At 37.6% G+C, this 11,696-nt stretch overlaps 1 protein-coding gene across 1 annotated transcript in view; it reads right to left on the bottom strand.

Moving 5' to 3' along the window:
* Positions 1–11,696, bottom strand: part of LOC111724355 (nuclear receptor coactivator 1-like) — a 186,194-nt gene that overhangs the window by 2,233 nt on the left and 172,265 nt on the right. The window contains exons 7-8 of the mRNA XM_023511817.1: positions 11,459–11,556; positions 3,876–4,053 (exon numbers count right to left, since the gene is read on the bottom strand). Of these exons, the coding sequence (XP_023367585.1) occupies positions 3,876–4,053; positions 11,459–11,556 (276 nt within the window). The remainder of the gene's footprint in view (positions 1–3,875; positions 4,054–11,458; positions 11,557–11,696) is intronic.

Below are 11,696 nucleotides of genomic sequence, written 5' to 3'. Positions count from 1 at the left end.
GTTGCAGCCGTCGTTGTTTGGTGGGCCTGGGCTGGGGATCCGAACCCGCCACCTTAGGTGTACATGGCAGGCGCCTTAGCCACTTGAGCCACAGGCACCAAGCCAACCTATTCATTTTTGAGGGACAGTTTCAACTTTCTAAAAGCATTTGCAAAGAAGTCTACTTGCTAAATGTTGCTAGTGGGGATTCAGCTAAATAGCCAATTATACCCAATTCTGGTAAAAGGAAAGAGGGTGGAGAAAAAGGCAATGGGGCAGAGGAGTGGTTAGGGATCAGGGTAGGCACATGGAACCAAGAGAAAAAGAGAAAGTGGTGAGAAGGAGAAAGGCACTTCCTTGAAATTTAATTTTATAACCTATTGGGGGGTCATTATAACTAAACTGGTACGAAAAACTTTTAGAGAAGTCATCACGATCAAAGTAATTCCGGTGAAAATTTATGTATCAACTATTACATCTTCTTAAAGTAACATTACTACTCTACTACTACTAATATAATTAAAAGCAAGATCACTACAAACATATAGGCCCCTCCAACATAAGGTAGTAAATATTTAGATGATCTTTCTGGATACCCTGTATTTCATAAGATTAATTAAATATTTTTTAAGTTATCCACATTACCAGGACAGAAATTAAAACTTTTGAACCTAAACTTCTTTAAACAGTACATATCGAGCTACATTTTTATGAAAGGAGCCAACAGCATCCCAGAGGCTCTGTATTCCCTGTGAAATGCAAATAAGAGGATAGAGCTACACAAGAGGTATAAAGCTTCTGACAAAATTCAATGTTTTGTATGTGTGTGTGGGGTCAGTTTAGATTATCTAGTTTGAAAGCAGCTTACCTAATCTTCATGCAATTGCAAAACAAAATAAAAATAAAAACAAGAAAAGCCTTTTTTGCAGGTGGAAGTAACGGCTACAATTTTAAAAAGAATGAGACTATCCTACTAGATGAGATCTATAAAAAAAACTCTCTTGACAATTAATATCAATGGAACAGAGCAAAGGACAAGATTGTCCTTCTTTGACATCAATTTCTAAGCTAAAAACATAATCCAAAACACCTAGTAGATGTGAGTAATACATTATTATACATCATTCATGAACTTAAAAGCTCCAAAACTTCAGATAAAAAAGCCAGTAATGATAACAATAACAGCTAACATGTAAAGAGTATTTAATACCAGCCAGGAAATGCTAAGCACCATTTTATTCCTTAACCTTCTTATGAAAGATGAGGCCTAGAGGGGTCAGGGTCTTGTCCAAGGTCACACAGCCAGGATAATGGTAGAACTCAGACACATTGCCCAGGTTTGCTTTACACCAAAATGTTATGCTCTTAACCACTCTCACCATACCAGCTCTCACTGTTTATATTTTATTTATTTATTTATTTATTTATTTTTGAGACACAGCCTCAAGCTATTGCCCTAGGTAGAGTACCGTGGCATCACAGCTCCTGTGCAGCAACCTCCAGCTCCTGGGCTCAAGTGATTCTCCTATCTCCGCCTCCCAAGTAGCTGGAACTACAGGTGCCCGCCACAGTGCCCCGGCTGTTTTTGGTTGCAGCCATCATTGTTGTTTGGTGGGTCCGGGCTGGATTAGAACCCTCCAGCTCAGGTGTATGTGGCTGGCGCCTTAGCTGCTTGAGCCACAGGCACTGAGCCTTATTTTTGTTTTTTAATAAAATGTTATGCTTAAAAGATATCGGTATCTTCTAAATCAGTAAATTCAAAAGCAATTTTTAAACAGTTTGACTTTTAACTTTTTTCTTCAAAATTTCTCCTTTACAATAACAAACCAAAAATAAAAAGGTAATCTTTTGAATCATGCATATTAATGATACATGCATAAATAATGATACATAACTAGTGATCTTAATTTTTTCTTCAAATTTCCTTGATAGCTTCAGTGTCTTAATTTGTTCCGCCCCACGGTTGATAGTATAAGACATACAAAATGAGTCTGCTTTGTCTCTTTTTTGATTTTCTAATAATTTGATTGTTCTAATAATAGAGGTTTAAATATAGGTACTGTAGCTTATTTTGTCCTAAATGCTTTTTGGAAACATCTTGAAAGAAACTACCAGATTTTCCATGTTTGTGCAGTGGGCTTTATTTTTTTGATGTGATCATCTCGTTGGTTTCTAAAGGATGATCAAACAACACCATAAAACTAGGTGATAGTCTCTATTTCTACTTAGTGTGCCCTATCTTTGCTTGTATTTTATCGTAAAAGAAATGGTATTTTTTTTTAATGTTTCTAGTCTTTCATTATTTGGAGGAATGAGAGAAAGAAACCTCTGCAGAAGGAACTTCATATTCCTCCCTACCGTGAAAAGAGGCTTCTCAGAGAAGGTAACAGTGAACTGTCAGACAGTCAAGGAGCAGGGTCCTGCACCTAGCTGGGAGCAGCATCACTAGCACATCAGCTAAGAGACAACACTCCCTCCATATTTACCTAGTGGCAGTGACCTGCAGGAACCTAAGCACTCACAGGTCCTCAGTATCCTAAGAACAAGGTAGGGATGGGGTAATGTGGTCCTTGCATAACAATGAGCTCCTTCTCTTTACTTTAGGAGTCAGGGAACAGTTCAGCCTTGTTTTCTGTGACCTCAGACCTTCTCCCAGTCAGGCAAGCTGCTAAACCCAACAGATACCTTGCTACCCGAAGTGAGACTAAAAGTAAATTAGTTTTTTTTCAATGAAAAAGTAAAATGGAATGGCTCAGTTAAACCCGTAAGTTAGTAGTCCTTAAAATTTGTGGGATAGTAGAACAAAAGAAATCTGGAGTCCATGGCTAAGGAAAAAAGTCTAATCATTACCTCCAGTAACATCAGAGAACCTCACATTGTTTGACTTCCCTGACCATGTGGCTCAGTTCCCATACTAAATGGTGCCCTAGAATCTTACCAACTCCGCAATTCAGATACTTTATTGCACAATATCTATATGAAAAACTGATGTGTGATAAATTTATCTGTGTGATAGATTATTTTTATTTCAGAGATCACTGAACAAAGGAATGATGGGATAAAAGAGGAACAAAAAAATCTGAAATGGAAAAGTTTCCTATTTGCCAACAAAAATAACATTGACAATTTAAAAACACACTAGGGGTAACTGAAATCTGCGCACCAAAAAAGTTTAGATCCTGAAAATTCACGTAGTAAACAAAGGGCTGCTGTTAGTCCATCCATGTCTTTACGAGAAGCGGTATAAACTTTCCTAACTTTAAAGTACCCAGCCCTGCCTCAAGTACATGGCTCAGTGAATGGAATAGAGGATGGAAATCAGACCCTTCTCATTCTTGTAGCTAGGCTCCTTGGCAGGGAACAACCCCTTCAACCATACTTGGAACGCTCAGCTGAGCTGAAAGCACTTACATCTAAAAACGTTAAGTTTAGTAGTATATAACATGACATATATTCCTTCCTCCTTTTCTCCCTCTCCCTCCCTCCCTTTCATCTCTTCTTTTTTCTTTAAGCAGGGTAGTGGAAAAGATACACATTTGTCTCTTAAACATAATCAAAGTCAAAAACGAAGAAAATTTTATGCAGAAGCTTCTGTGCCAAGGCAACTAACTGTTCTGCCTCCCACTATTGTCACATGACCATGGTATAATACAGTACAGAGAAGGAAGACGAAGGCATGCCGTGATCAGCTACTGATGATACTGCCGTTCACATTTAGGTCTGAGACTGAACTACATCAAACCATTTTGAATGTGTATTACAACATGGTATATAATTCTATGTATTTTACATGTAAATATAATAATCACATTATTATAAGTTTTATATATATATTATACAGTATAAGGACAAGTTACTGAGAGCCAGTATTCTTTTAGAAACAAATTTCTTTTTACCTAGCGATTTTGGTAGCAGATTCTTCACAAATTCTGCATGATCTCCCACGTGTAGTATGCTGTAGACACTGGTGTTCATTAATTCCTCCTGATTGTAACCCAAGTAGCTGGTTACATTCTCTGACACAAATACAATTCTCCCTTCACAGTTCACAACAAAGAAAAATCCATCCAAAGCCTGCAAAGCCAAAAACAGGATTAAAAGCTTGGAAGGTTACAAGAGTTAAAAAAATAAAATAAAAAGTAAGCATTTTATATATATTTATACATATATATATTAAAAAAGAGCTCGGAAATATACTTTAAGTTTTTTTTATTTTTGTTTTTTGAGACAAGGTCTCACTCTGTCACCCTAGATAGAGTGCTGAGGCATCATCATAGCTCATAGCAACCTCAAACTCCTGGGCTTCAGTGATCCTTCTGCCTCACCCTCCTGAGTAGCTGGTCCTACAGGTATGCATCCAACACTTGGGTAATTTTTCTCTTTTTCTTACTTTCTGTTTTTTTGTTTGTTTGTTTGTTTTGAGACATAGCTTGCTCTGTTGCCCTAGGTAGTGTGTAGCAGGATCACCATAGCTCACTGCGACCTCAAACTCCTGGGCTCAAGCAATCCTCCTGTCTCAGCCTCTCAAGTAGCTGGGACTACTAGTGCCCATTTCTCTATTTTTAGTTAGAGACAGAGTCTCACTCTTATTTCAGCTTGTCTGGAACCCTTGAGCTCAAGCGATCCTCCCACCTCGTCCTCCCAGAGTGCTAGGATTACAGGAGTAAGCCATCATGCCCAGCCAAATTTTTCTATTTATTTTTATTTATTTATTTTTTTGTAGAGACAGAGTCTCACTTTATCACCCTCGGTAAAGTGCCATGGCATCACACAGCTCACAGCAACCTCCAACTCCTGGGCTTAGGCAATCCTCCTGCCGCAACCTCCTGAGTAGCTGGGACTACAGGAGCCCGCCACAATACCCGGCGATTTTTTGGTTGCAATTTGGCTGGGGCTGGGTTTGAACCCACCACCCTTGGTATATGGGCCAGCACCTTCCCCTGAGCCATAGGTGCCACCCCAAATTTTTCTGCTTTTTTTTTTTAAATAGAGACAGGGTCATTCTCTTGCTCAGCATGGTCTCAAATTGCTGACCTTAGGTGATCCTCTTGCCTCAGCTTCCCAAAGCACCAGGATCATTAGTGTGAGCCACTGCACTTGGCTCTTATTTCAATTTTTAATACTGCATGTTTTCTGTGAAGGGGCCAGGGTTTTAAATGGACTATATATCAATGTTTCAAGTACACACAAATGAATATGTCAACCTTCTCCCTTAGAAATAAATTTCTAGTAGCAGATGTTACATAAGTAATTGTCCCCTTCATTCAGTCAGTCATAACCATCTCTAAACTGTAGGTTAAGACCTCGTCTCTGCTATCAAGGAACTTGTGGTAGAGTGGGAGAGAGAGACATAAATAAAATATCAGTGATAAATGCAGTGTATAGATCAGGGACATACAAAAAATAGTCGGCGAGCACACAGAAGGATACCTAATTTTGGCTGGGGTGGGGACAAAGAAAGGCTCCCATACAGACCCCTACTCAACTTATAAAAGGTTTAGTGGACGAGGAAAAAAGGACTAAGAGAAGAACCTCCTAGGCAGCAGAGCACGGCACAAAAAGGGGAGCAACTAAGCACTTTGGAGTTGCTGGAGTCTGTGGATAAGGCAGCTGGTGGCAGGGAATGAGTCAGCTGGTGGAGAGGAGCCAAATTACAGGGGGCACAGAGATGGTGGCTGGGGTCTCCCAAAAGGAGATATATGTGCCCTGAGGGCACATAATATCCACAGGGCTGCAGAAAAAAAAGTCATAACTTTTTCTTATATCATAATCTAAATCATTAGAAAAAAATTAAGTTTAATAAACACACTGACAGCCTGGTACCTCCTAAGTCCAGCCAGTCACATATCAGAAACCCCGGAATCCTGAGAGAAGATCCAGAATTCGAGCAAGGGTTGACAGTGGCACCTCACTTATTTGTAATCTTTCCATTAAATGAAGAATGCTGCAGCCTACCTATTGCAGAAGGCATATAAACAATAAAAACAACATCTTTGAGAAATAAAAGATTTACAGAATTTTTTATCGTGTTGTAGAATCACCTCAAAAAAAACTTTGTGCCACACAGGAGTCTGCTGGTTACTTGTGACACGATACTTAGAAGAGCTGTCCTACCGATGCTGACAGGCTACTCATTTTCCTTTTTAGAAAAGGCCAGTGTGCCAAATTTGCAACCTCGCAGCTATTTTCCAAAAAAATAAACACATTTTTTCTTTCAGGGTTAAGAAGAAATTTTAACAATGAATAAAAAGTGAACTGTTTTTCAAAATGACATTTATGTTACAGAGATAGCATGTGAAAGTGAGTGGTACAAAATGTCACCACGCTTAGAAACCTGTTGCTGAAAACAACGTGAATCACTTACAAAATTTACGTCCTTGGTTGAAAAAATTTAGAGCATTTTACCTGTTGGAAATCTTTCAATCAGAGTTTCAGTGTGCTTTGGCCCTATATTTAAAAAATGTAACATTTTCTGATTAGTTTGTAAGAATCACGTTTTAAGAACAAGGGATGTGGAATGGCAGTTAAAAAAACTGTCTAATTGGGTGGCGCCTGTGGCTCAAAGGAGTAGGACGCTGACCCCATATGCCAGAGGTGGTGGGTTCAAACCCAGCTCCCCCGGCTCGGCGCCTGTGGCTCAAGTGGCTGAGGCGCCAGCCACATACACCTAAGGTTGTGGGTTTGAATCTGATCCCGCCAAACAACAATGATGGCTGCAACCAAAAAAAAAGAAAAATAGCCTGGCGTTGTGGCAGGCGTCTGTGGTCCTAGCTACTTGGGAAGTGGAGGCAGGAGACTCGCTTGAGCCCAGGACTTGGAGGTTGCTGTGAGCTGTGATGCCACAGCACTCTCTACCCAGCAGGACAGCCTGAGGCTCTGTCTCAAAAAAACAAACAAACAAAAAAAAACCCCAGCCCCAGCCAAAAACTGTAAAAAAAAAAAAATAAAAAAAGAAATAAAGAAAGAAACAACTGTGTGACTGGTGGATAGGATTTAAAACTGAGTGTCATAATGTAATAAAGGCCCCAGCCAAAAACTGTAAAAAAAAAATAAAAAAAGAAATAAAGAAACAACTGTGTGACTGGTGGATAGGATTTAAAACTGAGTATCATAATGTAATAAAGGCATCCAATAATATACTTTCCCTTTACATCTACCTTATTTTTGTGAGGTATCTTTTTCACTAGGATTGTTATTTTTAGTTGACAAAAAATTTTATATACTTATATATACATGTCTTGAAATTTATAAACTGTAGAATGGCTAATTCAAGCTAATTAACCTATGAATCACATCACATACTTGACATTTTTGCGGTGAAAACATTTAAAATCTACTCTCTTGGCAGTTTTCAAGTATATAATAATTGTTACTAACTCTAGTCACCAGGGTGTACAGCAGATTTCTTTCTTTCTTTCTTTCTATAATACTATACGTATTTTTATGTCTAATACATAGTCTAAAAATTTACCAAATAACTTTGTGCATTACTACCTCTAAGAGTATCATGTACAAAATAAACCTCCCACCAAGTACTTGTAGAAACATGTCTCTTTACTTTAAGTATGTCTAATTAATATAATCTAGTATTTCTTGTTTTATAAGTTTCCCTCATCTGTTGTACATATAATTAACTTCCAAGTGTGCTTCTGGGAAGTACTCTTCCCATCCCTCTAAATCCTGACAGCTGGTCTTAAGTTGTGCTGCACGCAGAGACGCTAACAAATGCCTGTCCTTTAAATACAACATAATCAATCTGAGAGCTTTTCCCTCTGCCCTGGATGTCACCCTGTGAAGAGGACCACCTTGTGTCTCAACAGCACGGTTCACATTAACCAAAGCTTTTCACAGGGCTCTGGCTTTAATGAGACTACCATCCAAGTGTCAGTCACTTGTCAAAGTTCTGGACATAAAACACATAATTCTTGACAATTTTATAATCTCTGAGGTGTTAAAGACAAGTATACACAGTCATAATGAAGTACAACAGAACAAGTCACAAAAGTTAAGGACAGAGTGAGGCACCTGCGGCGGGAGAAGGACTGTCTGCCATTGGTGAGGTTGCCTGAAGGAGGCTTCTCTGCACCAGAGCCAAGGCTTTAAGAATACAGAGAAGTAACAGGTGGATGAGGGGTGGAAAGGACATTCAAGACAGAGGAAACAGCTCAGAGACTAAAAAAGAAGGAGAAGCCTTGTTATAGTACTTGTCATATTTGCGTTATATTTAACAGAAACAGCTTCAAAGAGAAGGGGAAAAAATTAAGAATTTATCCTGAAAGCAAAGGGGATCATCTCAAGGCAATGGCCTACGGATGAGGAAGGAGACCTGCTGTGAAGCCCCATTCAAATGAGAGCCTGAATTAAGGCAATGCAAGTGGAAGAGATGGAAGAGAACCTGACAGAGGCAGAAAAAACAGCGTTTGGTGCCCTGCAGCAGCTGCGGGAGCTGGGCATTTGGAGTGACTTCTCTATTAATGACATTAGGGTTCTGGCCCCTTCTAAGCCCCTTTCCCTCAGAAACAGTGGGGGAAAATAGTCTTCTCTTTTTCTCACCTTTCTTGTTCTTTTTTTTTTTTTTTAAAGGAGGTAAACATGGAATACAAATTTAGTTTTGGAAATGTTACATTTGAAATGACTGGAGCAGTCAAACAGATGTTTAAAGGCAGTAGGATATAATGAAAAAGAAAATTAGAAGAGAGATCTAGGCTAAAGATAGACCTTCACAATTCACAGGTATATACAGTAATCATTTGGGTTTCTCGTTTGTTTTTAACTATAATCGTCTTTTCCTCTTCCTAAAAATACTCCGATTTCCTCTGGGGAATTACTTCTTCTTCATTAAATAAAGCATTGTGGCATTCCTTAATCGGTCCATTGAGATTTCGTCCCTAACTGTGAACCCTGAGGTGAAGTACAAAAAACTAAACCTAGCTGAAGTACACTCATTCTAGCGAGGGGACACTGCCTGGATGGTTCTAATGAGACTAGTCGTGAAAGTTTTTACTTTCTAGACTCTTTAAGATGCCTGGGTTTCATCCTGCTTCCAAGCATGCTTCCAACATCCAAAATCATGCCCATAAATTTACATTTGCTTAAGTTAGTCAGAGTTGGTTATCTGTTGCTTAAAAGCAAAAAAAAATCTAAATGATATTACATAATATATATGAATATGTTATACAGACACAGACATTGATAAAATTTCCCAGGAAATGTTCACAGAATTAAAAAAGAGAAAGATCTAAGGCCAGAATCCTGGGGGACAATAACACTGAAGAGGCAGATAGAGAAAAAGAAATCCGAGAAGGAGGCTGAGAAGCAAGCAGAAATAGAGCACAGAGCACTGTCAGGGTGTGGGAAGTTTCAAGGAGAGGAGAGTGGGTAATCGACAAGTTGTCAAAAGCCACACAGAAATGTAGGGAAGCTTGACTGCACATGCAAGGTACAGGGTGACCTCCCGGACTGAAACAGAGACTTTTTCTTAGGGAGCAATGAGAAATAAAGAGGGGTAGAGTTGAATAAGCAGAGCTTTGAATAAGAGGCAGAGGAATTTACCAAAGAAAAGAAATGGTGCACTTAAAAAAAAATAATGCTTATACTCTATGAGTACTATATGCCATTTTTATCTCATATTATACCTTTCTAAAAGAAAAAAAGAATAAATTTAATATTATGTAATGAGAATTTCTCATATTATGATGGATATTTGATCAATTTTAAAATCTGGAGATTTCTGCAATGATGAAAAAAATATTCTATGCCTGTGTTGTCCAATATAGCAGCAATAAACCTCATGTGGATATCTAACACTTTTAGTGTGGGTGATCAGACTGAGACATTGAATTTTTAACTTTATTTACTTTAAGTTTTAATAGCCACAGGTAACTAGTGGCTACCATATTGAACAGTGTACTCTAGACCGTAGCCTGGATAATTTTATGGAAAATCTCTTAATAGCTTTTCTACCTTTCCTATCTTAGCGGACTTGGATTAAACTCCACAAAGTTTAAGTCAATAAGACAAAGTTGGGAAATAAAGAAAAAGAGATTTAAAAAAATATCAGTTAGGTTGTCAATGATGGCAACATCACGAGAGGGAAGTGGGAAATGAACATAAGGTACCTATGTACTTTCCTCTAGCAATTTATACAGGGTGGCCATAAAGTTCGAGTGCAATTTAAAATAGTGGCCACCCTGTATTAAAAATTTTCAAAATGTAGCAGAAGTTGAAAAAATTCACAATATCTGAATATCTACCACTATATATCCATCACTTAAATCCTACCATTAACGCTTTTACTGTACTTGTTACAACAGTTTTCTGAGATATGGTCAAGTGTCATGCAATCAACTTGACAGGATGTGAAAAGAATAAAAAAAAAATCAGTAATCAGCACCCATAACTATACCTCGGTTATGTGTGTATGTACTTGCTCAGAGAGCACTTTCCATTCCTGTTTCAATAGGTAATATTATTGATATTTTATAATTCTACAAAATTATGTGGATTGCCCTAATAAAAATCATTAAAACCAATAGAGTAGCAAAGCACCTGTATACTGCAGAGGGGAAATAAAGAATTTAGAGTTTGAGGAAGAAGTTACTAACAGGAGAGTCAAAAAATATTGAACAGCCTGATAAAAGTACAGGAATGGAAGAGTATGGGAAAAGATAAAGGCCAGACGTACATATCTGGGTCTTGTCTCCATTGCAAAGAAAAGTGAAGGGATGAAAATACATAGTATTTCGTGTGTGTGCATACACATAAATACACACACACACACATAAATATAGATATTAAATTAGGCCTAGAGATAGAAAGGCATATACTGTAAGGGATGAGTGTGTTTAAATATTCACACAGGAGAGAAAGCATTTAAGGTAACGAGGATGCTAGGGAACAAAGCATTTGTGCTGGGTGTACGTCAAATAAAGATCAGATAGGAAGCAGGTAAAAACCACACAAACTTAAAAAGTTCTTCATACTTCAAAGTTTGGTAGTTAAAATAGTAATTCTCTCAGAATGTTTTTTATAAGCAATTGAAAAATTCTTATTCAGAAAACTCTGAAAAGTACTTGCTACAATAAACTTAGGCATCCCTCAATTGAAAGTAAAATTCTATGGTATATATAAAGATGAACGGCTAAATAATTCTACTGTTTCATTTTCTCAATTAGTCCTAACCACCCCAAAGGCAAAGCCATACAGTAGTAGGCTTCAGTTTTCCCTCTGACTATTTAGAATGCCTTATGAAAATTTCTCATGTTCATTGTTTACATTTGATTCTGAAATAGTAACTGTTGGTTATAGTAAGTTGACAGTAATCAGTTTTCACACTAATTATAACAAGTTATTTAAAAGATTACTTTGTTTTGTAATTTATTAATTGGCTATAAGGTATAAAAGAAGATAAAGAAAAAAACAAATTTACTACAACAAAGATTTGATTTTAATCACCTTCTGTGACAATGAGGATACCTACCTCCAAAAGAAGAGGCCCCAAGGATTCCTTTTCTATCACTCCTTGACTACTTGATGAGATGTCTGATTTCTGAACATCATCATCAGTTGTTGATTTCTCTGTAAAAAACATTAAAAAATCTGAAAAGGGCTTATTTTTATAAAGGCAAGTTTATGAACATATAGTCACCTAATTTCCAATTCAAATAATATTTATGTAGTATCTAGGTACTTATACACTTAGTCTTTTTTTTTTTTTT

Source organism: Otolemur garnettii, unplaced genomic scaffold (assembly GCF_000181295.1).
Source record: "Otolemur garnettii isolate 467f Iridium unplaced genomic scaffold, OtoGar3 scaffold00022, whole genome shotgun sequence".
NCBI lineage: Eukaryota > Metazoa > Chordata > Mammalia > Primates > Galagidae > Otolemur > Otolemur garnettii.
This window is presented reverse-complemented; position numbering and strand designations above follow the sequence as displayed.